This window comes from Puma concolor, chromosome B3, assembly GCF_028749965.1.
Source record: "Puma concolor isolate L17-30 chromosome B3, mPumCon1.1.hap2, whole genome shotgun sequence".
NCBI lineage: Eukaryota > Metazoa > Chordata > Mammalia > Carnivora > Felidae > Puma > Puma concolor.
The window spans coordinates 35180397-35208385 of NC_141672.1; the positions used below are offsets into that span (position 1 = coordinate 35180397).

The window sequence follows — 27989 nt, forward strand, 5'->3', positions numbered from 1 at the left end:
CACTGATCATAGAGTCTAGGTCCTCCGAAGAAAAGGAAGAAAGTAGATCATAGGAGGACCTGAAAAGTACGTTTTCTCGATTATCTGTCGTTTTCGTTAAGTAACCTTCAAGGCGCAGGGAACTGGTAGGACTCTGATTCCTTGTCCTTGAAGAATTAAGTCTCTCGCAAAGCTTCTGTCAACCATGAGGTGGCGCTGTGACCAAAGACGAAAAGTGGAGGAAGAGAAGGAGTGTACTCCTCCCCTGTTCTTTCACCTCGCGCGTGCAAAGCCTTACTCAGCCTCCTGGGAGGGGGAGGGGGAGGGGCTAGGAGGCGAACCGGAAGTGAGGGGCGGTTCGGGGGTGGAGGGGGCGAGGCCTCAACATCCGGGCATCGCCTTTTTTTTTTTTTTTTTTTCTCCTCCCCAACCGCCCCCGCCAAGTGCCAACAGGAAGCGGAAGTTAAGAATGCGTGTGTAAGAATCCCGGCTGCCACTTAGCAACGCGAGGAGGTCAGGTGATACAACCAGCTGACTCCCGTAGAGGAGGTCCCTGTGGCTGTGGGTGTTGCAGCCACGATAGCCCGGCCCAGACTCGAACCGAACTATCATCGTCAGAATGTCGGGCAAAGACCGAATTGAAATCTTTCCCTCGCGAATGTAAGTAAAAGAACGGGTCGAGCAGCATTCATAGGTTCATGAACGCCTGTTCGGAGCAGCGACCCCTCCATACCCTGGACTAGCAGGGAGGTTCATTGTTTCCTGGGTAGATCCTGAGCTCACCCCGTCCCTTTTCGTGAGTCTGAGACGACGCTTCCTGATGACCCCCTCACATATTCCTTTGAGGGAACCAGACTGGAAAGATCCCAAGCCGTAGCAACAGTCTGTCCGAACTGCTGGTTTTTATGGAGGTCCGCAGTCTTTATTCATTAATCGAGCCATTCGTTCCATATTCCCTTATTGAGCTGGGCACTGGGTTTATAGAACTATGAATCGTCGCCAGTTTTGCCTTAGAGAGCTTACAGTTTAGCGGAGAGATGGACAGGCCAGCGAGGTTTCATAAATACTTTGAGAAGGGAAGTTTACTGTGGTACGCACATAGAAGAGGTTTCTAGGCCAAATTGGGGGTTGAATCGAATTGCACTAGCGTGGACGTCAGATTCGATCTTGGATCCCTTTTCTCATTTTCTAAGATCCCATGAAATGTCACCTGCGGCTGGAAGATATCCCTGAGTTTCCCAGGCACTCTTTTTTTGCTTCATCACCATTGCCCCTCGTTCAGACCTCTGTTAATACCACCCATCACACTGTAAAGTGGATATTTGTTTACATATCTTTCCCCCTGGACTGTGAGCTTTCTCCAGGAGAAGAGTGTCTTAATAATTAATCAATAGAAAGTCTACAAAAAATGTTCCTTGAGTGAACCTATGCCTTGGAATCTGCCCAGTTGTGGCCTGCCTTTCTCTTTTGTCTGAATTCTTTGGCAGGAGAAAAAGCCCTAAGTGTTTGAACAGTTGTAAAAGGTTTTGTAGTTTTCTCAAATGTGCCTAACAATGTGTGGAAAGTATAGATTGTTATTTTCTCTCTCTTCTTCCACTTCCTTTTGTCTTGTTTGTTTGTTTTTTCCAGCAAGGAGCAGGAAATCAGGTTTGCCTCTGACATTTAGATCTTTAGATTGTGGTCCTATTTCTTTGGGGGTGTTCTGTTCTTTTTCTTCATCTTGATCTTTTTCTTAGAGAATCTGAGAATGCTTAAAATAAGAGAATTATATTCAAACTCACTCCTAGATTTCTTTCCAGGGTGGCTGCAGTTCTTAATGAAATGAAAGCGTTTGGGGATTTTGTTATTTTTTACCTTTACCTGCTGATTTTCTAGTAGATATTTGTATTAAGTGGGAAGCAAGCCCATTGTGGAGAAAGGCACTGCCTGTAAAATAGGTCAGGATCAAGGCTACTTTGAAGTAGTGAGATCTGCAGAACTCCCAGTACTTGAGTTTGAGTCTTACCAAATGTCTGTGCTGAGAGACCACCAAATTCTAGCATAGCCTAAGGCCATCAACATGGCTGCCTGAGAAAGCTCAGTGCTTCCAGGAGAATTTATTGTTTGTTCTATCCAATACTTTTTTTTTCTTTTCTTCTTCTTTTTTTTTTTTTTTAGAGAGACAGAGAGCAAGAGGGGGAGGGGCAGAGAGAGAGGGAGACACAGAACCCAAAGCAGATTCCAGGCTCTGAGCGGCCAGCACAGAGCCTGATGCGGGTCTCGAACTCATGCACTGCAAGATAATGACCCAAGCCAAAGTCAGACGCTTAACCAACTGAGCCACCCAGATGCCACTTGACAATAGGCTCCTGACTTCCCTTCCTTAAGGCATTCAGTAAAAGTAGCTTACAATTATGAATCCTTTCTTTTCTTTTTGAGATGTATATGTCTATTCTACAACTTAGAAGTCCCTTTCTCAAGGACCTGAAAGCCATTTCTTTGAAACATAGATATTAGGAAGGATAGGGCCTCTGTCTGCCAGTCTCTGTGGGAGGATAGAATCCTAACTTCATGATTGCCAGCTAGTAGACACAGCTTGCCTAAAGTCATTTTTACTGACTAACCCTTGGTAATTTTTCAGTTCTGTGACCCTTCTTGAGGCTGCTCTTAGTCCTCTCCCTTATTCCTTTGAAATACCCAACCACTTCTGCACAAATCAGAATGGAGCTCAGCTCTTTCTCCCACTGTTAGTGGTTACTGAACAAATTCTGTTTTCACCATTTTAATGTCTGGCTGTGTTTATCTTTGATAGTAGTCAGAATGTTAGCATTTTTGTTTTGTTTTTACTTTGAGACTAAAGTGAAAATAAACTTCTTTGGGCTTATACAGGAAGACTAATAGGTTCCAAAAGGTGAAAACTGCTATTTAAGAGCACTCAGCTTGCTGATTGAGAGGAAAATCAGGTGCAGGAAGTAACTGCTTCTCTAAATATTTTCCGTAAGGCTTAGCAGTGGGTATTTTGTCATGCGGTCAGATGCGTTTGATTCAGCTGAAAACAGTCATCATTCTAGATGAAGGTCATACATTTTTCCTATGGTCAAGTGGCTCTGAAACTTATAAAAGAATATGTGTTTTAAGAGCTAGGATAGAAAATACTTTCGTGACTTCTGTGTCAGATACTTGCATCTTATAGGTTTTATGACATACTGGCTGTAAGTCCTTGGGCAAGTCACTCTTCAAATCTCAAGAATTAAAATTTGTCTGTTTCACAGAAGTGCCATTAGCTGCGAGGAAATTAAAATTAGCATGGTAAATTCAGTTTTATCAACCAGATTATCTTTTTTACAATAAACTTGCTGGAATCTGCAGTACTGGGATTTGACTTAAATTTGATCCAGCCAGGGGCGCCTGGGTGGCGCAGTCGGTTAAGCGTCCGACTTCAGCCAGGTCACGATCTCGCGGTCCGGGAGTTCGAGCCCCGCGTCAGGCTCTGGGCTGATGGCTCGGAGCCTGGAGCCTGTTTCCGATTCTGTGTCTCCCTCTCTCTCTGCCCCTCCCCCGTTCATGCTCTGTCTCTCTCTGTCCCAAAAATAAATAAAAAACGTTGAAAAAAAAATTAAAAAAAAAAATTTGATCCAGCCCTTCGAGCTCAAATTCTGGTCCTTAGTGTCAACAATATGATATGTTAAATGTACACATTGGGGAGGATAGCTCCAGCTCAGGCTGGAAACTGAACCAGCTTTGCTTAGACCTTCAGTGAGGCCAGTCAGTACAAAGTCAGCCACTGATAGTTTTCAAAGAGAGAACTGTTCATCTGATGCTGTTTCTTTTTTTTTTTTTTTAATTTTTTTTAACATTTATTTTTGAGAGAGAGAGTCGAGAAGGGGCAGAGAGAGAGAGAGGGAGACAGAATCTGAAGCAGGCTCCAAGCTGTCAGCACAGAGCCTGATGTGGGGCTCGAACCCATGAACCGTGAGGTGAGACCATGACCTGAGCCGAAGTCTGGCGGCTCTCAACCTACTGAGACACGCAGGCATCCCCCGCCCCGTCTGATGCTGTTTCTTTTTTTTTTTTTTAATTTTTTTTTTTTCAACGTTTTTATTTATTTTTGGGACAGAGAGAGACAGAGCATGAACGGGGGAGGGGCAGAGAGAGAGGGAGACACAGAATTGGAAACAGGCTCCAGGCTCAGAGCCATCAGCCCAGAGCCCGACGCGGGGCTCGAACTCACAGACTGCGAGATCGTGACCTGGCTGAAGTCGGACGCTTAACCGACTGCGCCACCCAGGCGCCCCTGATGCTGTTTCTAATAGGCAGCGTGGCATGTGGTTGGGATACAGTGGGACTAGGTTTGAGCCTTGATTTGAGCCTTGGACAAGGCACTGGAGTCAGAAATCTGTTTCAGTCTGTTTATTTTTTTCACCTAGAGTGAGAAAGTGTTTCGTTTTTCTAAGTCTCATTTTCAAGATAATGTTTAAAGTTTCTTCCAGCTATAGAATTATCTCAGTAACGTTTCCCCTATGGTAAAAGAGTAAAATCTAGGAATTTACCCAAAAGTCCATTAATACATGATACTTTGCAGTTTGTTACAACACTGGTAATATGAAATTATATCCCCTTATACAAATCATTTTATCAACATTATACAACATATTGTTAAATTGTATTACCCACTTTTTTTAAAAATTAAATTTTATCTGGCATAGGGTAGGAAGGACAGAAATGTCAATTTCTGCTATTACTTTCTTGACTTGTATTGGGATTTCTGATAGGAAAAGATTGGAATAAGGAGGTAAGGAGACTTCAGTAGTTTGCCACTTCTCAGAAGTCTTATATGTGTCATTGTTTCCTAGAATCATTTATAAATTAATAAAATGATTGTTGGTAGGATTTTGACTGATGATATGAAAACATTAGTGCCACACTTTTAATAGAAAAAGTAATAAATGGTTGTGGTATAAAACTCAAAAGGTTCAAAGGAATATAAATATAATAGTAAAAAGTAATCCATTTTTTTTCATTCAGTCCCATTTCCCAAAGGAAACTTATCAGTTTCTGTGAATCTTTTCTAGAACTATTCTCTGTATCAAAATAAGCATATTTATCCCTTATTTTGTATGAGTAAGAGAATATAAAATAGGGAGCATATGTAGATCTACCTTCCTCTTATTTTTTTTTATGACTGCATAACATTCCCTTGGAAGAACGATGATTTATGGGACACTAATATCCACCCTTTTGCTATTACATATAAGGCTGGAGTACTCATCCTTAACCTTGTGTATATTTTTGTGTATATGTGGGAGTAAATCTGTAGGATAAATTCCTCAAAGTGGAATTGTTGGTCCTGAGGTAAGTGCATTTCAAATTATGAAATTTTTAGTGGACAGATTTTTTTTTAAATGCTTAATACATGTGTAATGGAAACACAGATATTATTTTAACTTACAAATCAAATTAATATTTTAACTATGGTGGCATTATAAGATAGAACTCCTGATAAATTTTATCATAATTTAATAACTAATTCCAGATATTGGTTAAAGAATTGTTTCTGTTTTAAATAAATGAACTTCTTATTTATGGAATGCTGAGGGTGGAAATCTACAGTATTGAGAAACCAATTAATTGTAACTGTCAGCACAAGTGCTATATATTCTTATTCTCATGACATCAAAGAATGAAGCATGATTTTAACACTGTATTGGGGAGATATTTGTATGTCTTTTAAACAGTGTGAATATATGTCTCTAATTTTGTTTGTGTAGGGCACAGACCATCATGAAGGCTCGATTAAAAGGAGCACAGACAGGTCGAAACCTCCTGAAGAAAAAATCTGATGCCTTAACTCTTCGATTTCGACAGATCCTAAAGAAGATAATAGAGGTAGAATGAACTGTTGTTAGAACAGTTATTTTAGAGGTATCTAAGGAAAATCTAGCATGGCTATTGGCATTTAAATTTTTCTTTAAGTTATTTTAATTTAAAATTTTGTCTTTTTATTATTTAAAAAAATTTTTTTTGTGTGTTTATTTATTTTTGAGAGAGAGAGACACAGTGTGAGCAGGGGAGGGGCAGAGAGAGAGGGAGACAGAACTGAAGCAGGCTCCAGGCTTTGAGCTGTCCACGCAGAGCCCGACGCGGGGCTCGAACCCACGAACCGTGAGATCATGACCTGAGCTGAAGTCGGGACACCCAACTGACTGAGCCACCAGCTGCCCCTAATTTTTTTTCTCTCAAAAGTGAAAATACCATTATCACTGTAACAAGTTTCAGATTACTTAATAAAATTCAAACTCATTACTCTTGCCTGCAAAGCCCCACTTGATCCCATCTGGCCCCTGCCTGCCTCTCTGATCTCATTTGGAACATTCTCCCTACCATCTTCCTCCAGGACCTTTTCAGTAGCTGTTTCTTCTGCCTGAAATGTTCTTTCCTCAGAACTTCTTGTGATTTGCTCCTCTGGCCATTCTGGTCTCTTCAGAGAGGCCATCCCTCATTACCTAATCAGAAGTGACCACCATATTTACTTCTGTCACATTTCCTTATTTTAGTTGTAGTATGTATTACTGCATATTTTCTTGTTTGGTTGGTTAGTTCCTTGAGAGCAGAGACTTTCTTGTCCCTAGAACAGTGCTGGCCCATAGTATGTTTCAGTTCATTGCTTTTTGGGTAATTGCTATGTGAATATGGAAGTATATTTAAAAAGTGAAAGTTACTCCTCTTCCCCTACCTAACTACCCTTGTTTCATTTCCCAGAGGAGTTCTTCATGACACTGATTTTTAGTCTTTCAGCCTCCCTGTCTGTCTTTCATGATGTTTTTAGCAACAGACATGCAATTGTTATATAATTCAATAACGTTTCCTGGCTGCTCCCCCTGGCAGAGTTTGGACAGCTATCTACATCAGTGCATAGATTTTCCTTTTTCTTTATAGCAGCTGCATGGTACTCCATTGAATGGACAATGGAATTTAGCCGTTTTCCTGTTGATGAATGTGTAGTTTTACTATTTTGTGGGGGAGGGTACTCTTAAATCCTTTTGTGTATGTGTAAGAGTACTGACGACACTGACTCCATCTTTGGCCCTGCATCTTGTTCATGCCTGCACTATGACTTGGGGGCTATGTGTTCCAGGCTCCATGGAGGTTAATGTTTGCCGTAACCAGAATGTGGGAAGGCTTGTCCTGATCTTTCCTAAAGTGGCCCACAGAGGGCGCCACTTTAGGTAACTAGTAGAGATGGCTGGCACACAGAAGGTGCCACTTTAGGTAAGTAGTAGAGGTGGTTGGAGAGCTGCTCGAGGTAACTAATGGCGTGGTTGGTGCACAGAAGGTGCCACTTTAGGTAATTATCCTGTAACCACTCCACCATGCCCCTTGCTCTATAAAAGCAGGGGATTATGGGCCAGGCTTGGCGGACAGTAGCTTTTTGGGTTGTTAGGCTTCCTGATCCCCCCCAGTCGGTAAGTTACTGTGAGTAAAAGGGTGTAACCGGTTCTGAGAGGCTTGCATTGTTTTTCTGAGTGCCTTCTCAGTGTCCCTCCTCCATCTTCTACCAGCCTGCAAGCCAGCCAGGAAACTGAAAGTGAAGCTAGCCTGGTCTAGGGGCCAGGGGTGGGGGGAGCCTAAGCTGGCTAGCCACCGCCACGTGGGGAGACTTGGCTGGGTGTGTGAGTGCGGGGGTGCCCTGAAAATGGCCAAGGGGTTGGTGTATAGCCTGCCTGAAACGGGAGAGGGGGAGAAAAGGAGAAGGGAGAGTGGAATAGCAGTTGTGGCGGTGGCTTGGCAGTTGGTCTGTGTGTTGTGAGGTGCCATGGAGGGAGAGTTGGGAGTAGAGAGGGATTTGGAACGGACCGGAGAGGTGGCATTGGCTTTGTAAGAGGATGTGGGAGCAGCACGTTCTTCCCCTAGGGTTGTTCTGTCCGGAGGAATCCAGCAGCGGGGTTGGGGGGGTGGGGCACTTGGGAATGATGGCCGTTGGTGGCAGGCGGAGGAGGGTGAGTGCCCACTACCTCGCACTAAAGGGAGAACTGTGAGGTCTCAGGAGAGTTGGCGTCCTGAGGCCTGCAATCCCTGGGGTAATGGCTCTGATGAGGAGGATGTTTTCCTAGAGGGGGAAGATGATTTATAGGCATGCCCTTTGGTTGGAACAGAGCCCCAGGCTGCTTGTTTGCCTGAGGATGAGCAGAAGAAATTCCCATGCTCAGGAAACGACTGTGAGGGAATATTCTGCCCCTGACGTAGTAGAGCCAGTCAGCCACTTTAAGAAGGAGGGCCGAAAAAGGGGTGGCAGCTTGAGTGTTGGGACTGTGGGATACTGGGGAAGATGGTGTTCTGGTGGAGGTTTGGGACGTCAAAAATGGCCTCAGTCCCTGCTCAACCTGCCTTGTGACAAATACATGCCACAATCCTAGGTGAGAATCATGGGCACTTAGCTAATTTGACTGGATAAATGCTAGTATTCAGATAACTTGGCCTAACTGAAGCCTGTCTCTGGCTTGCAGATGGCTGTGTCCTCACATGGTTTTTCCTCTGTGGTGTCTGTGTGTTGTAATGTTCTTATTAAAAGGACGTCAGATTGAATTAGATTCCAGCCTAAAGGCCTCATTTTAACCGGGGTTAGGACTTCAACATATACTTCATGGGGACCCAATTCAGCTTTAATTATATGTGTATATATTCTATACATAGTAATGAATAAACAAATTAGAGAATAAATAACACGTTACATACCAGTGTGCTGAACTTGTGACTGTGACGGTGAGCCAACCATTAATAAAAACTGAAATATAATGGGAATTAAAAAAAAAAACTTGGCCTAGCAAAGGGATATTCCCTGATCTCTATGCAAGAACTACAAGAAATTATACATGAACTGGGAATGAAACCTGCCATTTATGCCTAGCATTTTAGAGGCCTCAACAAAGAATTATTTTTCTCTGGTATTGAAGACCTTATATTACAGTCAGCCCCAGGGGCATGATATGGGACTTAGTATCTGTTCTTGTCCCTTTGGTTAATCAACCCATTTGCTATAGTAGCTACTATGGTGGCTGACTTAAGTCAAACCAGAAGAATCTGTCATAAGGGAAATAGGTTGAAAAATGGGAAAACAAAAGGTCCTGCCAATGATAAAATGGCAGAGAGGGGGTCCATCAAGGTCTCTCAAAAATTATTGCCAAGATCTAATTTTATATAGGTCCCGGAGAGAAAATCTACACAACCCAGTTTGGTCTTGGTAAGCCTATGGAAGACATTGCTTAAGGGAAAGCAGTTTATTCCCTTGGAGGAAAGCTCAAGAAAACCAGGTGTGTTCCCCAGAGCACCTCTGCTAACAGGAATTTTGGGAGTGGATACACCTTACCCCTAGAGACTAGGGATTATGCTAACATTGCTTGCAGTAGGGGGCAAACAGAGGCTGCATGTTGAATTAACCATTTATTGGTCTTGCACTTACAGACTACCAGCTCTAATAGACACTGGAGCTGAATGCACACTTACGGAAACCCCTTGAAATTTGGGGGAAAAGTAAAGGCAGTAGATATTTATGTGGGGCAGATTATCAAAGTTCTGCAAACTAGTCTTTACTTACAGATTGCAGACTTCCTGCCTGTTGTTTTCTAGTGCATATCTCCCACATTTCTGAGTATTTTGGGCATAAATGTTCTGCAGGATCTGAATCTAACAACGACAGGTGGATTCAGGTGTGTATCCAAGTAGTGAAACTTGTTGTGGGTCATGGCAAAATGCGCACCTATACAGCTGCTGGTTTCTAAAGAGTAATAAACATAAAATGATATGAGCTACTTATTAGGGGGGGCATGATGAGATTATTGCCACCATTAAAGAATTAGAAAAGGTGGAGGTAATCAGGCCTGCTCAAAGCCCATTCAGTAGTTGGTTTGGCCTATAATGAAATTTAACGGGACCTGGCAAATGACAGTAGATTATAGGGAACTCAGTAAAATTACTCTGCTCATCCATGCCATGATACCTAATACAGCCTTATTGTTAGGGGAAATCATGGCATCCATTAAGACTTATTATTACCTGCTAGACTTGTCTAATGCCTTTTCCAGCATTCATTAGGATGTGAATCCCATGACCAATTTCCCTTCGTGTGGAACCCGAGTGACCTTCCAGGTGTTGCCCAAGGGTATCTCCTTAGTCCCTCTGTTTGTCACAGGATGGTAGCCAGAGATTTGGAAAAATGAATATTTTCAGAAGAGATGGTGCTTTATCATCATGTCAGTGTTATGTTAACTTATGATTTATCCTCCTGTCTCAAGCAGCCACCTCATTCCAGGTGTGAAGTCTTGAGGGTGAGAGGTAAATACCAACAAATCCAAAGACTGGGTTAATCAGTAAAGTTCCCGGGCATCATCAGTTTGTGTAAGACCAGTGATGCCACAGATGGTCATTGATAAAATGTAAATCTTCCTAGTCCCTAAAATGGTAAAGGAATTATAGGCTTTTTGTTGGTTTACTGGGTTACTGAAGACTACTTATTGCCTGTCTAGTGATAGGGCAGACATTAAGACCTTTTATATGCCTTGGTTAGGAGGGGAAGCTAATGAGATTGGGGTGCAAACCAACAAGAGGCTATCCTAAAAAATGACAGTAAAACAAGTACAGACCTTGGAGATATTAATGCCAGCTGTGACTTGTGAATTAGATGTAAATTCATGTCTAGAAGGGTTTGGTTGGGGCTTGTGGGATGGATGAAATGGGAAACGGATCCTGTTAGGATTCTGTGGCTTCAATTATGGAAGGAAACAGAAGCCAGGTAGAATCCCGTGGAAGCACAGGTATTAGTTATATATCTTGCACTGCAGCAGATGGAAGGCCTGAGTGCTGATTTGCCTGTGATGGTACGAACCTCTCTGCTGGTAGGAGGATGAACTAAGGACAGACATGTTCAGCAAACCTAAGAGTGCCTGTGCCCAGGTAAGCACCTTACAGAAATGGCATGCTTATCTACAGAGGAGGAACCTCCTCTCTCATGAGCTGCACCTGGTACTAGGGCTGGTCACTTAAATTGACCCTGCCCAACTTCAGAATTGTCTGACTTTATGCTTCCTCCCCGCCCCCAGTAAGGGAAGAGGTAGGCTCATCTCCAGCAGGTGCATAGTATACTGATGGCTGTTGCTGGGGAAACTTGCCTATTTGGCATTCCTCTGCCATCCAGCTGGATTCTGATGTACTTTCGTTTGAAGGAACTAATCAAAGTCAGTGGGCAGAATTGAAAATGGTATGGATTGTGTTGACACATGAGCCAGTGCCCATCAATTTGGCTGCTGACAGCTGGGCAGTGTTGTAAAGGTTGACAACATAGATGCAATGATGGCACAAAGAAGGCTGGGCTATATTAAATAGACCCCTGTGGAAAGTAGAACTGTGAGAAGATGTTTGGGTAGTATGCTCTAAGCCCAGTGCAGCCATCGAACAGCCATCCAAGTATGGCATATGTCCCTGCTCACTCCCCATCCACACTACCAGGCAATCCTGAGGCAAATGTTCTAGTCTGGGTATGAGCCCTTCAGCTGGAGAAAATGCTGACCCTGTCTGATGTAGCAGAATGGGTCCATCATAAATCAGGACACTGAGGTCCCAAAAGTACCTGAGAAATGAGATTACATTTTTCTGTAAAATATTCAGTCTACAAGCTGCTGACAAGAACTGCCCCCAGTGCCATCTCAAGCGATGGACCTTATGCCACACCCTGGGGTGTATTGGGTGGACTATAAACTCTGTTTCTCACTGGCAGATCTATTACATAAGCCCTTTGCCAGTATTGGGAGGGCACAAATATGTACAGACCTGTGTGGACACTTGCACAGGACTTGTACAAGCCTTAGCCTATAAAAAGAGCTAATCAGGCTGCAACTGTAACAGATTAATAAAACTGGAGAGCATGTACAAACACCCCCCTACTCAGTGATCAAGGGACACATTTTACTGGCCATGATATCCAAAAATGGGCAGAGACCTGGGTATATTATGGACTTCCCACCTGCCATACAGCCTCACTGTTGCAGGCCTAATTGAAAGGATGAATGGGCTAATAGCACATTTTTTTAAAAAAAAAATTTTTTTTTTCAACGTTTATTTATTTTTGGGACAGAGAGAGAGCATGAACAGGGGAGGGGCAGAGAGAGGGAGACATAGAATCGGAAACAGGCTCCAGGCTCTGAGCCATCAGCCCAGAGCCTGACGCGGGGCTCGAACTCACGGACCGCGAGATCGTGACCTGGCTGAAGCCGGACGCTTAACCGACTGCGCCACCCAGGCGCCCCTGGGCTAATAGCACATTAAAGACTTTATCACGGGTGGATCCCTGAAAGGATGGTCTCCAAGACTAACCAGCAATTCATCTCCTTAAAGCTATGCCCATAGCAAGACAGACATCTACATATGAACACCTCACCAGCAACACCCATGCGGTTTGCAGCTCTTGTGCAGGTGTTATCTGGAGACCCATGGTCTGTTGGGGGAGGAGGGCCTCCTTTTGTGATTGCTACAAGACCTCCCACGTGGTAAGACTTTAGTTCATTGGAAATAAACTTGGAATGTCTCCTCCGGGTGGCTTGGTATCCTAATCCCTTGGGGCCACAGCCTCCCATCCAGTAGTATTCTTAACCCTTTATTATGCATTGGTCAGGGCCCAGCACATGCAAATAACTGCTTCTGAATTTCTGATGCTTGGTATTGAGGTAGGGTTGTTAGTGCAAACCGAAATGCTCCTGTACAATATAGGTACACCCTTTGATGATACTAAGGGGCAAAATACATGGGGTCTTTTCCCAGGGAAAATACCTAAGCCAGGGGTGTTCTTAGCTCATGGGGCCCAAACCACTACCCTGTTGTTTGTGAATGAAGATTTGCCACACCTGTTGCCTGTAAAACATTTCTTACTGCCCTTAACCTTGCATCGTTAATGTTTCTATTGTGTCTGGAAACGTCTTCTTGTCATAGGCCACCACTTACGCTGAAGTTGACAATTGCTCTGACTGCTGAGTCTGCAGAAAGCGTTGCTGGGAAATTGTAGTTCTAAGTATTTTCTTTGGTCGTACAGATCTGTTGTTGCTGCTGTGGTATAGAGATGCAAGTCCCCTCCCAATACCTGTCCGTAGGGTCATTGTGGAAGAATGGTGTGTAAAGGTTATACGGGCCATAAAGATGTTGAGGGTAGAGTGTAGTAATGCTGACAGCACTGACTCCCATTTGTCAGTGCTCCATCTTGTTCGTGCTGCGCAATGACTTCGCTTGGCAACTGGTAGAGATGGCTGGTGCACAGAGGGTATCACTTTAGGTAACTCCCTTGTGATCTCCCCACCATACCCCCCACCCCCTCTATAAAAGCTGGGGGTTTATGATCCAGACTTGGCAGAGATAGCCGCATAGCTGCCTGGATTGTTGGTCCCTTCCTGCATAAAACTGTAAATGGTCTGCAGTGCCTTGCGTTGGGTTTCGGTCTCAGAGTGTCGTCTTAGCCTGGAAGATGCTCGACTGTCCCTTCTCCACCTTCTGACAGTATATGTACTGGCATTTCTCTGGAAAATCTTAGAATCTCAAGGATCTATTCATTTAAATTTTTGATGGATAACTGTCAAATTGTTTTCCAAGTTGTTATACTAATTTACATTCCTGTCAAATGATTATGAGAGCACCTATTCTCTCAAATTCATCATAACTGGGTATTAGTAATCTTTTTTATTTGTTGCCAATCTATGGGACTAAAATTGGTATCTTTTAATTTGCACTACTTTTGATTGTCAGGTTGAGCATCTTTTCATGTTTACTGGTAATTTGATTTTCTTGGTGAATATCTTTTTGTAGAAGTTCTACAATAGTCTGGTTAGTGTGTAAAATGCCAAAAATATTTTCTCCTAGCCTTTTTAAAAAATATTTCTTGTTTGGTGAAGTCTTTTTTTCCTTTTTAACATAGTACTTGGGTTATACATAATGCTTAGAAAGGCCCTTTTAAAAAGATTAAGAAAATATTCTATGCTTTATAGTTTTTTTTGAAACTAATGACTTCTGGAGAGAGAGAGAGAGAGAGAGAGAGAGAGAGAGTGTGTGTGTGTGTGTGTGTGTGTGTGTGTGTGTGTGTGAGAGTGAGAGAGATGTGAAGAGGTAGGGATTTAGCTTTATCATTTTGTAAGTGGGTGGCCAGTTGAATGGTCTCTGTTACCAAATTCCCATATAGGCTTGCGGCTCTTTCTGAGTACTGTTCTGTTTCATTGTCTTATTTTTCCCATATCGAATGAATTTCCTTATTGTAGGTATACCTTTTTAAAAAATTAAAAAAAAAAATTTTTTTTAGCGTTTACTCATTTTTTGAGAGACCGAGCATGAGTGGGGGAGGGGCAGAGAGAGGGAGACACAGAATCCGAAGCAAGCTCCAAGCTCAGAACTGACAGCACAGAGCCTGACGTGGGGCTCAAGCTCACAAACCTTGTGATCATGACCTGAACCGAAGTCGGACGCTTAACCCACTGAGCCACCCAGGCACCCCATTAAAAACAATTTTTCTAATGTTTATTTTTTGAGCAAGAAACTGAGTGCAAGGGGGGGAGGGGGCAGAGACAAAGGGGGACACAGAATCTGAAGCAGGCTCCAGGCTCTGAGCTGTCAGCACAGAGCCCATTGCAGGGCTCAAACCCACAAATTGTGAGATCATGACCTGAGCTGAAGTCAGATGCTAAACTGACTGAGCCACTTAGGCACCCGTGTAGCTATACATTTTTAATACTTGGCAACTCTGCCCATCTGCCCTAACTTTTTTTTTAAAAAGGTTATTGAATATTCTCAAACATTAAATTTTTTTTTTTTTAACATTTATTTTTGAGACAGGGAGAGACAGCATGAACGGGGGAGGGTCAGAGAGAGAGGGAGACACAGAATCTGAAACAGGCTCCAGGCTCTGAGCTGTCAGCACAGAGCCTGACGCGGGGCTCGAACTCACAGACCGCGAGATCATGACCTGAGCCGAAGTCGGCCGCTTAACCGACTGAGCCACCCAGGCGCCCCAAACATTAAATATTTCAGGTTTATATTAAAGCCACTATGCCATTAAGATTTTGACTGCATTGCAGTGAGCAAATTGGCATGAACTCATTCAGGAATAAGATTGGTCCTTCAGTAAAGATTGTTTTCTATTTCTTAATGTCTTTATTCTGATGTTTTAATTATAAACTGTATGGCTTTGTAACACTATTAACTGACCATAACCAAAACTGTTAAAACAAAATTGGATATTTTTGTTATCAAGTCATTATTTTAGGCACGCACCTGGCATAAAATACTGGTTATTAAATGTAATTTTGATGTTTTTTCCTTGTAATAAACTTGGTTGGATCAGTTGTTGGTTTATGCTTTTCCAGACTAAAATGTTGATGGGTGAAGTGATGAGAGAAGCTGCCTTTTCACTTGCAGAGGCCAAGTTCACGGCAGGGGACTTCAGGTAAGACTTAATGGGGTGTTTTGAAAAATCAGAGTGCTTTCATGTTCATAATTTCACTTCAAAGCTGTTCTTAATGAAAACCATAGAAGCAATAAAGACAAACGATGGGGGTGCAAGTGTTTGTTGCTACTACTCTGTCACCCTAACACTAGTGCCTTTATTATCATCCACATGTGTCTGTTACACAGTTGGAGGCACAGGGTACTTAACATTTTATAGTTTTCTTTTTTTTATAAATTTTTTTTTTTAACGTTTATTTATTTTTGAGACAGAGACAGAGCATGAACGGGGGAGGGTCAGAGAGAGGGAGACACAGAATCAGAAACAGGCTCCAGGCTCTGAGCCGTCAGCACAGAGCCCGACGCGGGCCTCGAACTCACAGACCACGAGATCATGACCTGAGCCGAAGTCGGCCGCTTAACCGACTGAGCCACCCAGGCGCCCCTAGTCTGTTTTCATTTAACATTGTATCATGAAAATTTTTCCTGGTTTTTACATAGCTGTATAACGTTTCTCTAAATGTACATAATTTATTAACCATTTCTAATGGTGGACTTTGGGTTGATTTTCAGATTTTTTGAATATTAGAAAAGATGCTGTAAACATCTTCATGTATATATATTTTTTTGTTTCTGTAGAATTACTTCCTTAGGATAAGTTTGAGAATGGAATTGGTTGTTAAAGGGCATAAATTCTCTAAGGCCTTCGTCACATCAGTACATGCTTTACAAAGAATATAAAATGTTTTTGTTTTACAAAGGGGGTTTTGCCGGTTACAGTGTATGATTCTCCCCAAATAACCTTGTGAGGTAAACCAGGCAAGCATTGTTATTCCTCATTTAAATTCAGTGCCTTCCTGAAGGCAAATGGCTATTTGGGGGCAGAGGTGGAAATTTTCAGGGTTTTTCATTTTTGTTGTCTTTACTCAATGACACAGTGTCTCCATTCTTAGTTTGTGTTATCCAGGAGCATTACCTAATGGGCAGGTCTTACAGCCTCAGGGGCAGAAGTCCTTTTGTGAAGAGATGGACTTTAATTTTGCCAGTGTTTGTGGGACAGCACCTTGCATTGACTTTTCTAGCAGAGACAGGGAATCAGTAGTATGAGTGGAATGTGAATGTGTTTTAGGGTGGTTATGGTGAAAACACTATAAGAACAAACTGGGGAGTCAGACAAAACCAGATGGAAGTTAGGTTCCAGGTTAAAGGAATTAAAGTCCTGCTTAGCCAAATCTAGAAGGTTAGAAGGAACGAATTTTCTCTAAATTACATTAGCTGAATAAAAGCCCTTAAATCACCTTTCTGGCACCACATGCCTGACTGAAAACTCAATCCATGTACTTTAAAATAATTTTTTGTTATTTTCTTATGGTTAATTTTTTTACATTAAATATAATTTGTTGTCAAATTGATTTCCATACAACACCCAGTGCTCATCCCAACAAGTGCCCTCCTCCATTTTCCCCTCTCCCCCACCCCCATCAACCCTCAGTTTGTTCTCAGTATTTAAGAGTCTCTTATGGTTTGCCTCCCTCCCTCTCTGTAACTTTTTTTTCCCCCTTAATGTTTTGAAAAATTGTTCATTCTTTACTCTCTGAGGCCCTCTTCTGGCAGCAGTGATTTTTTTTTTTTTCTTTTTCTGGAAAGACCATTCTCGGAACATACTTAATTGTGCTATCTCATCCTTGTTGAAATTACCTGATCGGTCTCTGTAGTTTTCTCACTCTAAAATCTCAACTAAATCATGGCCTTTTCTCTTTCTGCAGCACCACAGTAATTCAAAATGTAAATAAAGCCCAAGTGAAGATTCGAGCTAAGAAAGATAATGTAGCAGGTAAGTTTTCAACCCTTTAGCATGCCTGGGAAGAAAAGATGACGTTTATTTATTTTTTTAATGTTTTTATTTTTGAGACAGCACGAGTGGGAGAGGGGCAGAGAGAGAGAGAGAGAGAGAGAGAGAGAGAGAGAGAGAGAGGTAGACTGAGAGTCCAAAGCAGGCTCCAGGCTCTAGGCTCTGAGCTGTCAGCATAGAGCCTGATGTGGGGCTCAAACCCATGAACTGCGAGATCATGTCCTGAGACGAAGTCGGACGCTTAACCGACTGAGGTGCCCCAAGAAAAAAATGACATTTAAAAACTAATGTGTTCATACAGCAAGATCTTCATGTCCTAACTAATCTCTTCTACTTAGAACAAGTTTATTGGCTTTACATGTTGAAACCATTGCCAGAGGATGGGGGTGGGGGAAATGGGGAGCTGTTCAATAGCTATAAAGTTACAGATACACAAGATAAATAAGTTCCAGAGATCTGCTGTACAACATAGTGCCTATAGTTAACAATGCAGTGTTGTGTACCTAAAAACTTAGGGTAGATCTTGTGTTGAGTGTTCTTAACACACACGAAAAGGGACACAATAAATCTTTTGGAGGTGATAGATGGGTTGATTGCCTTGATTGTGGTGATGGTATCATGGGTGTACCCAGGTATCTAAATTCATCAAAATGTATGTGTAAAATATGTGCAGTTTTTTTTCTGCATTTTATGTATGCCTCAAAACTGAAAGGAAGAAAATTGTGACAGATCTCTTATGACTCAGGATAATTTGATTATTAAATAGGAATGAACGCTTAAGATAGCAAGTTCCTAAATTCATTTATTGAAACCAGTTCCAGTTCCAGACAGTCTCTTGACTTTTGAGTATTTGCTGAAAAAGAAACACAGGGGAAGAGTGGTGATTAAGAAACAGTACTTCAAGGGCATGTTTGTAATTCACACGTTTTGTATTTAACAGGGGTTACTTTGCCAGTGTTCGAACATTACCATGAAGGAACTGACAGTAAGTGTGAAACTTGGGTAGTCTGTGTCTCTGGATTCTCCAGGTTCCTCTTTAAACTTTTTTCTGGAAAATGGTGCTAGATAGACCTTCTTTGATTTTAGTGGCTCCAGTGTGTTAGCAGCCTTCTCATCTGGTACAATTGGGACGATGGTTAGTTAAAGTGTTATGGCAGGGGTCTTAAAACATTGTGATGTCTTAAAATGTTTTATTTCCACCTAGATATACTTAAATATACAGTCATTTGCTATTAAAAAAAGACTTCTGTATTGTCTTTCTGCATAAACTGCACCCATAATGCATTGTTTATAATTTCCAGTTTGAATTTCTTTAAGGTTTTAGACTCTCTGCTGAATCTTCCTAGATTTTATAGCTCAGCCTCAATTTTTTACAATTGTATTAGAATTTCCTAATTTGATAGCATTTTTTGGGTAGTAACACATCTTTGTTGAGTCTTTTCAAAGTAATCAACTTTTCTTCATAGAAACAACAGTTTTTGGTACTATTCTTTCATTGGTTCACAGAGGATATTTAGTACAGCTTGAATAAAGAAATGGAGCATCCTAGAGAGTCACTTGTTAATGGCAGGCATCAGGCCATATGATACAAGGGGATGGGCACAATGTGAATAAAGTGAAGGTTGGTTAAAAGCTTCTTCTATAGTTATATTTAGAATAGCTTCCTTAGGGAGAAAAGTGTGTTCACTGTTAAGTCTGAACTCTGGAGAACAAACTGATGGCTACCAGAGAGGAGCTGGGTGGGGGATGGGTTACATAGGTGATGGGGATTAAGGAGTACATTTGTGATGAGTACCGGGTATTATATGGAAGTGTTGAATCACTGTATTGTATGCCTGAAACAAATATTACACTGTATGGTAACTAACCTGAATTTAAATAAAAACTTAAATGCTTAAAACTTCACATCAAAAAAAACATGTTCACTGTTCAGCATGCCTAGGGAGTAGGATGGGTACTTAATGTTTCCATTTAACAGGGGTTAGTGAATTTGTTTCTTCTTGGTTGGTATTATTCTGACTTCTTTTTGGGAAATTTATCGGGAAGATTATTTACGTCTACCTGCAAGTGTTGTCTAACTGGTTCTTTCAGGTTATGAACTGACTGGTTTAGCCAGAGGTGGGGAACAATTGGCTAAATTAAAGAGGAATTATGCCAAAGCAGTGGAATTACTGGTGGAACTGGCTTCACTTCAGGTCAGTAGCAGGAGAACTAGAGACCTGCTTCGGTTTGAGAGCTGAGAGCCGAGAGGGGAAGCTTCAGGTCTTGAATCCACACGTCCTGCACTTACTGCTTTAAACTGTTTCCGTGACTTTATGTAAAAAAAAGCCAGGGATGTTTTGATTCCTTAAATGATGGCTTCTGTACCTTTGTGTCTACTTCTTACTACTAACAAAATGTGTGTGCAATGGTATAGTTTCACTCTTGTGTAGGTGAGAACAGCAACAGTGGATACTGGATTTAAATGTAAATATAACCTAGTTTATGCATGAAAGCTATTTTTTCCCTTTTGTGACCAGTTAATGTAGATCTATGTAATAGTGCCTGATTCTTTCCCCTTGCCACTTTTATAACAGGCAAATCTGAAGTGAACAAATTAGAATAGCATAGAAATAGTATTAGCTCTGTGGCAATCTCACAAGAATTTTCCTGTTTAAGCAGATTGAAAAGTAGTCTTGGTTTCCAAATGTTCTCTACAAGTGCAGTCTGAGTGAAGCCAAGTGAACAGGACATGATTAGGAAGACTTCATGCTTACATTATTTGTTCTCTTATTTTAGACTTCCTTTGTTACTTTGGATGAAGCTATTAAGATAACCAACAGGCGTGTAAATGCCATTGAACATGGTGAGTGTAAGCTGCTGTGAGGCTCTTTGTTCACCCGCTTGTCCATACCTCCACATTTGTTATGTAACTGCTGGGAATCCGGCACTGATCACAAGGTGAATAAGACCTTGCCCCCACAGTGGGAAGGGCCATGAGTCAGCAGTAAAGTGTTACTAAGTGCTTTGATAGAAGTATGTTTATGATTTGGGGGTGAGTTACACAATGGAATGGGAAGTTAAAAGTTCTGAAGTGTTTTATTCATTCCTGGTTATGAATAAAGGGCAAAACTATTTTTCAAGAGCTCTAGCGTTTTCTCTAGTTCTTTCCAGTGATTCAGTAATCTTTTGAACACATTAAATATTTAACTTTAAATCCCTTTTCCTGTAAGCTTTATGTCCTGCTCTTCTTGATTCCTAAAAATTTTCCCATTTGATGCATTTTTTTTTTCCATCTCTTATTGTTCTAAAACTACACTTAATGTTGGCACAATACTTTCCGTTCAAAGAACTCCGTTTTCATTAAAGAAATGCTCAATTTTAAGGTAAGAAAGGAATAGATTTTGAACAGCACAGAACTTATTTTGGGCTTTTGGTGTTAAAGATGAGGTTATCTCATTTTTCAAAACTCCACACACATTTCCTGGCTGGTTGCTAGTGCCAGGCTTTGTCAGTGGAATTGCAAGCAAAACAAAATGGGTAAGGTTATAAATCGTTCCAACTCTTCAGTCAGTTCAGTTTTTAGAAGCAGATAGGCAAATTCTATGTAAAATAGCACCTTATGACTACCGTAAAACTCTACAACTTAGTGCATTCTCTTTGCTTGATGATCTACTTTTTATCTTAATTTTTTTTTTTTTTTTTAAGAGTGCGAGTTAGAAAGAGGGGCAGAGGGAGAGAGAGAATCCCAAGCAGGCTCCATGCTGAGCATGGAGCCTGACATGGGGCTTGATCTCCTGACCCTGGTATCCCTGATGATTTACTTTTTTACAGTGGATTGGTGTTCTATTTAAACTAGCATCTGTGGTTCAGTGTTACATATTCATATAAATCCAGTATATTCAGTGTTGTGTATATTGTGATTCAGTGTTATTGGTCTATAGAAAGGACACTAGAAAGGTATATACCAAAATATTTACAGTAGTTATTTTAGGGTGGTTGGATTATACTTTATTTTTTTTGTTTTCCAACTTTCCTGTATTAAATGTACATTAATTTTACAATTAGAAAAAGTATCTATTATACAGATGAGCACTGGCAGTTTGAAAAAAGGTTTGAAGTTCATATATATATATATATATATACACACATATCTATTTTTTTAAACCCTAGTCATCATTCCCCGGATCGAACGTACCCTTGCTTATATCATCACAGAGCTGGATGAGAGAGAGCGAGAAGAGTTCTATAGGTTTGTTGGAATTGGTCATTTTTTGTTTTCATATTCCAAAGCTAGATTTTCTCAGAGACATGTTGGCTTACGTTCTTTAGAATTAGCACAGCCTGTATTTTATTGTGATAAATGAGAAGCAAGACCTAATATTGGCATAAGGCTATGGAGACTAATGTATGCTGAGTTTTGCATATACTTAAAATGTGGCACTCTAGAAAGGCCCTTAGGAGAAACTATTGATAGACTTGATTATTCTTTAAAATGAAATCCTAATTTAGATCAGGTGTCTTCCACATAAAAAGAAACTGGAATTAATCAGTTAACATTTATGTATTGCATAGTGAACATGCTCCAGGAGAAAGTATAAAGTACTGGGGGGTATTATGTAATTAGATAAATGACACCATTAGAGGATTAGCACAGTCGTCAGAAATGATGCATCTACCTGAGTTGGTTATCAACAGTTAGGCCTTGTAGGGACAGCAGATCCTCAATAGGTATAGTACACAGGGGTCAGTGTGCCAGCTTCCGAGAAGTGGGAGACAGGTGAAGGCAAGTATTCAGGAAGGATGTGGCCTTCTTGGATCTTGAGTAGCATCTGAGTATGATTTATAATCTTAATTATAAGAGGTTATTGTGTTTCTGTCCTTCAGTGACATTCAGGGTTGTAGTGATCCAGATGGAATGATCCAAAATTTTATTAAATGTCTGAATGCTCAAACGCTGTTCCATTATTAAGGGGCGGATCTCAAAGTTTATTCAGTCTGGGATAGGAACTTTTGAAGTCTGTTACTAGCTTAAAATGTCTATGTTCTACCTCAAATACTTTAAAAATGGGTTATAAATCACTAAAAATGAAAGTTTTCTAGTTTGTAGATGTTATTGTTACAAAACTAGAAGAAATCACATCTACTTAGAACTGAAACCATGTTCAGAAAATCCCCTCCTTGTTTTACAGGTTAAAGAAAATCCAAGAGAAGAAAAAGATTCTCAAGGAAAAATCAGAGAAGGACTTGGAACAGCGGAGGGCAGCTGGAGAGGTGATGGAGCCTGCTAATCTTTTGGCTGAAGAGAAGGATGAGGATCTTTTGTTTGAATAGTTTCCTGCTCTGGTTCTTTCATAAGCCCTAACATGGCACCATTTTAATTCACGGTGTGTAGGTTTGGTACGTGTGGCTATTTATTTTATGGCCTAAGAATTTCACTGGTGGTAACATTTCCCAGGATGTTGGTTATGGGCCTGCCTTTGCAAAATCCTAATTCAGCAACCATTTATATCATGTGAGATTTGTAGACCTTGCCCAGGAACCTGTAGAATTTACTCTGCAGAAATGGTACCCTATTCTGTTTACATCTGTTACAAGTGCTCTGCTTACCAAGCATATTAGGAAATTCCCCTTAGGAAACAGCAGTGGCCTCAGGCCAGCTGTCACTGTAGCACCCTTTGTTCCTACCTGCTCCCTGAGATTGCTGCAGCCATCCTTGTGTTACCGTGGTACTTCTCTCAAGCTTTATGAAACCTTCACTATTTTTCCTTGCATGACAGGTCTCTGTCTTGTCTGTCATGGGAGTTCTGCCAATTTTAATGTGACTATGGTGTAAACAGTAAAATGATTTAAAAATGAGTTGTTCCCTTATTTAAGAAATTTACTGCTAAAATCAGTCACGTTCTGCTCAGATTGGCACATGGGATTGTTACCTAAAGCGCTTTCTCTGTAGACATGCAGGAGGTGGATAGCCTCCCTTTATCCCCTCTTCATATGAAGTACTTTACTGATAAACTTATTGAGAGGACTGTTGAATTTTGGGATACTCATAAATATGAGTGAGTTAAGGGGGGTCATTAATATTTTCTCATCTAAGAAAAAATACCTTGTTTCTTACTCTCAGGTGGTAACTTTTTATCTTCTAAACTATAACAACTTGCTGTCTTCCACATAGGAAGATGAGGCATTTGAGTGGCTCTGTTAGAAGCAGACCGAGGTTTTTGGTGCTGTTTGATTTGGTGTGAGCCATCCATGATTACTCAGGTTTTCTTGTACCCACTGTCTGAGGTGACTGGCTGTGGGAGAGTTTTTAGTGAAATTGTTAACACTAGGCTTATGAGTATTGTATTTAAGTCCATTGATAGCACAGCCAAGGCTTTTTAAAGTACCAAGTAATCTTGCAAACATTTAATACCTGCTATAAAATAATCTTAGTTGTGTGCCAACTGTTTTAAGTGTTTTATTTATCTTGTCACAACAACCATAAAGAGATACTTATTTTAACGCCACTTTTCACAGAAGAAAACTTTGAGGCACAAGGAGCTTCAGTAATTGGTTCCTAGGCCAAAAAGCTAGAAGTAGTGAATCTAGGCAGTCAGCCCTTAGTGTTTTGATACCTTTAACCTCTATCCTTTTTTGCCTCCCCTAGATTTAAAACTTTGGGTAAACGTAAGACACAAGGCTTGTGCTGGAGGAGCTGAGTTTTAGGAAAACCTGTTACATTGAATCTGAGCTTTTATTCTGTAAGTAACTTTGATAATGATTGGAAAACCAGTGAGTGAGTTCCTGAGCTTTGAAAATAGGTAACCGTGACCTGCTTACATTTAATCCTCCCACTACCAGAGTAAGGTGTAAATCCTATCCTCTCCATTTTGCAGATGAGAAAACTGAAGCTTTGTCAGGTCAAATAGCAGAGCTGGCATGGAGGCATTGGTTCTTAAGCAGTATGTACTGCCTCTCTAGGAGGCAAAAGTTAGCTTGAAGTGTACTTATAGAAAGCCAGGTTACTTAATAGTTTTTCATTTAGGTAAAATTAGTGTTCACCTTAAAGCACTGAGGCCAGAGAAAAACCTAGATTTTTCCCATGGCTTCTCAAAACTCCATTTTTTATTGGCCTTGGCCAAACTCCCTACACAACTTCAGATGACTTTATAGTTTTAGCATACTGATCAACTAGAAATTGTGAACAGTTTGTGTGGGGTGATGTGATCCATAGGGGAAGGGAATGATCAAGAATGGAAAGCCAGCTGGGTAGCAGGTATGTATACGTGTGACACTTTTTGTTGGTATGATTTGCTTCCTCTGGGAGATCTAGAGGGGTAGAGTAGAAAAGGGAGAAGTGAATGTAGTCTACTTGAGGCTAGGGTGGGAGTTAACCATGTCCTACAATCCTTGGCTGCATAGAAGTGGAATTTGCCTATTATATGATTAAGTTGACAATGTTAAGCTATCTTTAATTTTTTAAAACCAGGAGACAGAACCTACGTCTGTACCAATAGAGGGCACTCCCCCGCCATTAAGAATACATGAAAAGGTATTTGACGTTTCACCCAGAGAATCCAGTGAACTTCATGGCAAAAAGTTGAAGACAGGGTGGTTACGAGTTGAAACCTTGAATAGTGGACATAAACACAACTTACTCAATGGTTTTATTTGAAATATAATTTTACTTTTGTTTTTACAAGACAGTGTGCAGTAGGACAACTCAAAATAAGAGTGCAGATACGAGATAAGAGTACAAAGGAGGATTAAGAATAGATGTCAAGAATGGTTACCTTTTATTAAGGCTAAATCCCTGGTTTGTATTTTCCATACACATTCAGAAAATTACATTCAAATTATTCCTTATCAATATTCCTTAGGCCATAAGGAAAAAAAATCCAGACATTACATTTTTCATATAAAGCAAATCTGAATTAGTGTTAAGTACTGTTTTCCTTTCCAGTTGTTGTGACTTATGAAAATTTAGCAAAGGAAGAGATTTCCTTATTTGAACTAATATGCATTTTTGTAGCTATTGATACCATTCTATAAGTGGATAAGACCTCTCCCACACTGGAGTCGCCAGTCAGAACCACAAGGGACAGGAAATGAACTGTGGCCACAGCAGTTGGACAACTGGGTATATAGCAAGGTTTTTTGTTTTTTCTTTTTTAAGGAAGTCAAAAACAACTAAGTTTTCACTTTGTGTAGGGGGATGCTCTGTTGAATATCAACACAATACATCCATGTTACTGGGACTGAAAAAAGTTTGGGATGTGAACATTTCTATCCCTCTACCAGTGCTAATGAGATCTATAGGACTTCACTGACCCTCAAAAAGTATACTTTGACATGGCATGTGCCTTGGTAGGAGATCTGCTTTTAAAGCCTGCAGGCTTAGGAACTGGCACAAGAGCTACTTAAACTGCCACCATTTTAGATGCTAGGGCTGAAAACAGTCTTATGAAAAGCAGCTCAAAAAACTCCACTGTCTACCATAGACTACTTTCGCCTAAGGAATGAAAGGTAAACTGGAGAACTGAAGAGTTAAGTGCTAATATTCCTTGGTTTTCACTGCCCGAAGCTGGAGTGTTTCCGACCTGAAAAATAGTATGTGTGGCATTCCTTCCCTTAACCCAGGAATGTTACTTTCAAGATAACCTTTCCTTAGGAAGAATTTCCACATAAGACACATTGCAGCCAACTTCAAGGCCATGCAAATTTGAACAGAGAACGGCAACATAAACTATCTACATTTGTTCAAATAAAATTACACAGAAATCAAATACATACACGACACCAAGAAAAACACCTTAAAAACAATTGCTTATGTTAAATTAAGTGACAACTCCATGTTATTCCAGTGTTTAGCTTTGGGAACAGGAAATGCTGTAGCTAAAGTCATCATAAAAATAAAATCAAGACATTCACATTTGAGGTCGTTTGACACACATCACACCATCCCTAAAGGCTTGAAAAGACTACAAAATAACTTTCCATGCCAATTACAGAAGTTAAAATTTAAAGCTACAGCTATAGAGATAGTATGAAAATCCCATTAGCTTAAACATTTATGGTGTAGCAAGCTGCTGCATTCTGGTCATAAGAGGCAGAACGTGATAGGATAAAAACCTGTTTCTATATGCTTAAGCCCCCCCCCCCCCCCCAAGTTCTTTTCCTACAATGTTCAAATGACTTTCAGGTCATCCTTTCCTTGTGATCTCAAAGTCAGTTGTTCTAGCATTTCCCCTTGGATATAATTTTATTCCAATGCTGAATGAGTGTTATCAATAACCATTTGTCAATCTATTAAATATCAGTATACAGTACAGCAGCTATATTCATCACAGAATTCCAGTTTATTACCTATATGGCATAGTCCTCAAATTCTACTGTGCTCATGTATAAAAATGCAAAAACTGTCGAATGTGCTGTCTTCTCACGAATATGAAAAACTACTTGCATCATGAGGAAGAAACGATCAACAGTTTATGACCATCTGCCATTCATAAGTGTAACTTATACATTCTATTGTACTATACAGATTAAAGAAAGCAAGGTTATACAATCAGTTGTGACAGTTTTAAAAAGATCAGCATATGCTGTGTAAGTTTAACTAGATCAGAATCTGTTGAATGTGCAGTGAAATCTGATCCACAAAGTAGCTAAAAAACTGATGTTTCTAACGGAATGTTTTAAGAATTAAAAGACACACAAATGAATTCAAGCCTAACAGTAGCTTGAGACCAAAGTGGCACCATTTTTCTTACTTTTCAGGAAAACACATTTTTTAAAGTATCTCTACACCCAGTGTGGTGCTCCAGAGATCAACAGTCTCATGCTCCACCAACTGAGCCAGCTAGGAATCCCCAGGAAACGAATTCTGATGACAAAACCAGCCTTCTAACCAAATACTGTCTTGCCCAGTGCACAGAAGCACAGTCCCCATCCCCCCAATTCCCACAAAGTCCTTTAACTGTTAAATAGCATCAATATTTATAACTATGCGAGATATGGCCCATTGGGTATAGTCCCACAAGTTTTTCATGGAACTAGGGCCAGGCAGAAAAGATTTAGTTAGGTGAAAACAGAATTAAAGTTTTTACATGGATAAAATGGAACTGGTCTGTTGAAAGCTTCCATTTAGAATCCCCAAAGGAGCCAAGAACCTCTGAAGCCATGTATACAGAATAATAACCGCTATGAACAAATTGCCTAAGGGGATTTTCTTCTCCCTAGTTTGAGATCAAAGAATAGCTTATTTGGCCTTCCACCTGTACTCAGGGTCTTGCTGAAGTATCAAGGCTATCTTCCTAGTGGTAGGCTGCCAGATCAGGTCCAATCACGCCACAGAACGGATGTTTCCCTCACCTGAGCCAAGTGGATGGCACCCACTGAGGTTCAGTATCGAGTTTGTTAATTAACCTAAGCAATTCTTGATAGGCTTTATCAAGATCTGAATTCACAATTGCCGTGTCAAAGTAGTGCCCATTGTTCTGCTCCATCTCTCTAGTCTTCTCGATGATCTCTCTCAATTCTTCAGGCTGTAAAAAGAAGACAAAAACAGGTAATTCCGTTAACAAAATAGACGATGAGTCAGAGGTGACTCAAGAACAAAAAATGACCTTATATTGCCTGCTGTCTCAATATATGCAACTTCAGGAGCTCCTCCTCAACCCTGTCTTGGCCTCAGTGATTTCCTTTGCTCTGGCACCAATTAGGACTCATACTGAATTATTTGGAACGCAACATA

At 40.8% G+C, this 27989-nt stretch overlaps 2 protein-coding genes across 6 annotated transcripts in view; one reads left to right on the plus strand and one right to left on the minus strand.

The window, feature by feature from the left end:
• The first annotated feature begins 466 nt into the window (after positions 1 to 466).
• On the plus strand, positions 467 to 23113 carry ATP6V1D (ATPase H+ transporting V1 subunit D). 3 transcript variants are annotated; one of them, XM_086709500.1, is made up of 9 exons: positions 467 to 639; positions 5727 to 5844; positions 15345 to 15424; positions 17190 to 17257; positions 18216 to 18260; positions 19367 to 19470; positions 20054 to 20120; positions 21428 to 21506; positions 22447 to 23113. In XM_086709500.1, the coding sequence occupies exons 1-9, from the start codon at positions 599 to 601 to the stop codon at positions 22586 to 22588; spliced, it is 744 nt and encodes a 247-aa protein (XP_086565626.1). In that variant the 5' UTR covers positions 467 to 598; the 3' UTR covers positions 22589 to 23113. The 3 variants fall into 3 exon arrangements, with proteins under 3 accessions (XP_086565626.1, XP_086565627.1, XP_086565628.1); XM_086709501.1 differs by lacking the exons at positions 467 to 639; positions 5727 to 5844 and adding exons at positions 10765 to 10905; positions 12343 to 12494; XM_086709502.1 differs by lacking the exons at positions 467 to 639; positions 5727 to 5844 and adding an exon at positions 12315 to 12494.
• A 1788-nt stretch (positions 23114 to 24901) lies between these two features.
• The window catches only part of PALS1 (protein associated with LIN7 1, MAGUK p55 family member), a 95992-nt gene continuing 92904 nt past the window's right edge, over positions 24902 to 27989 (minus strand). For all 3 annotated transcript variants that reach the window (XM_086709494.1, XM_086709493.1, XM_086709495.1), the window contains exon 14: positions 24902 to 27780. In XM_086709494.1, the coding sequence (XP_086565620.1) occupies positions 27604 to 27780 (177 nt within the window). In that variant the 3' untranslated portion in view covers positions 24902 to 27603. The remainder of the gene's footprint in view (positions 27781 to 27989) is intronic.

Bases quoted from the DNA above. Each gene is read 5' to 3' on its own strand.
- ATP6V1D (XM_086709500.1), top strand. From the start codon at position 599: ATGTCGGGCAAAGACCGAATTGAAATCTTTCCCTCGCGAAT. The intron at 640-5,726 runs GTAAGTAAAAGA...TTGTTTGTGTAG, and splicing joins GAAATCTTTCCCTCGCGAAT to GGCACAGACCATCATGAAGG. The intron at 20,121-21,427 runs GTGAGTGTAAGC...TTTAAACCCTAG, and splicing joins TGTAAATGCCATTGAACATG to TCATCATTCCCCGGATCGAA.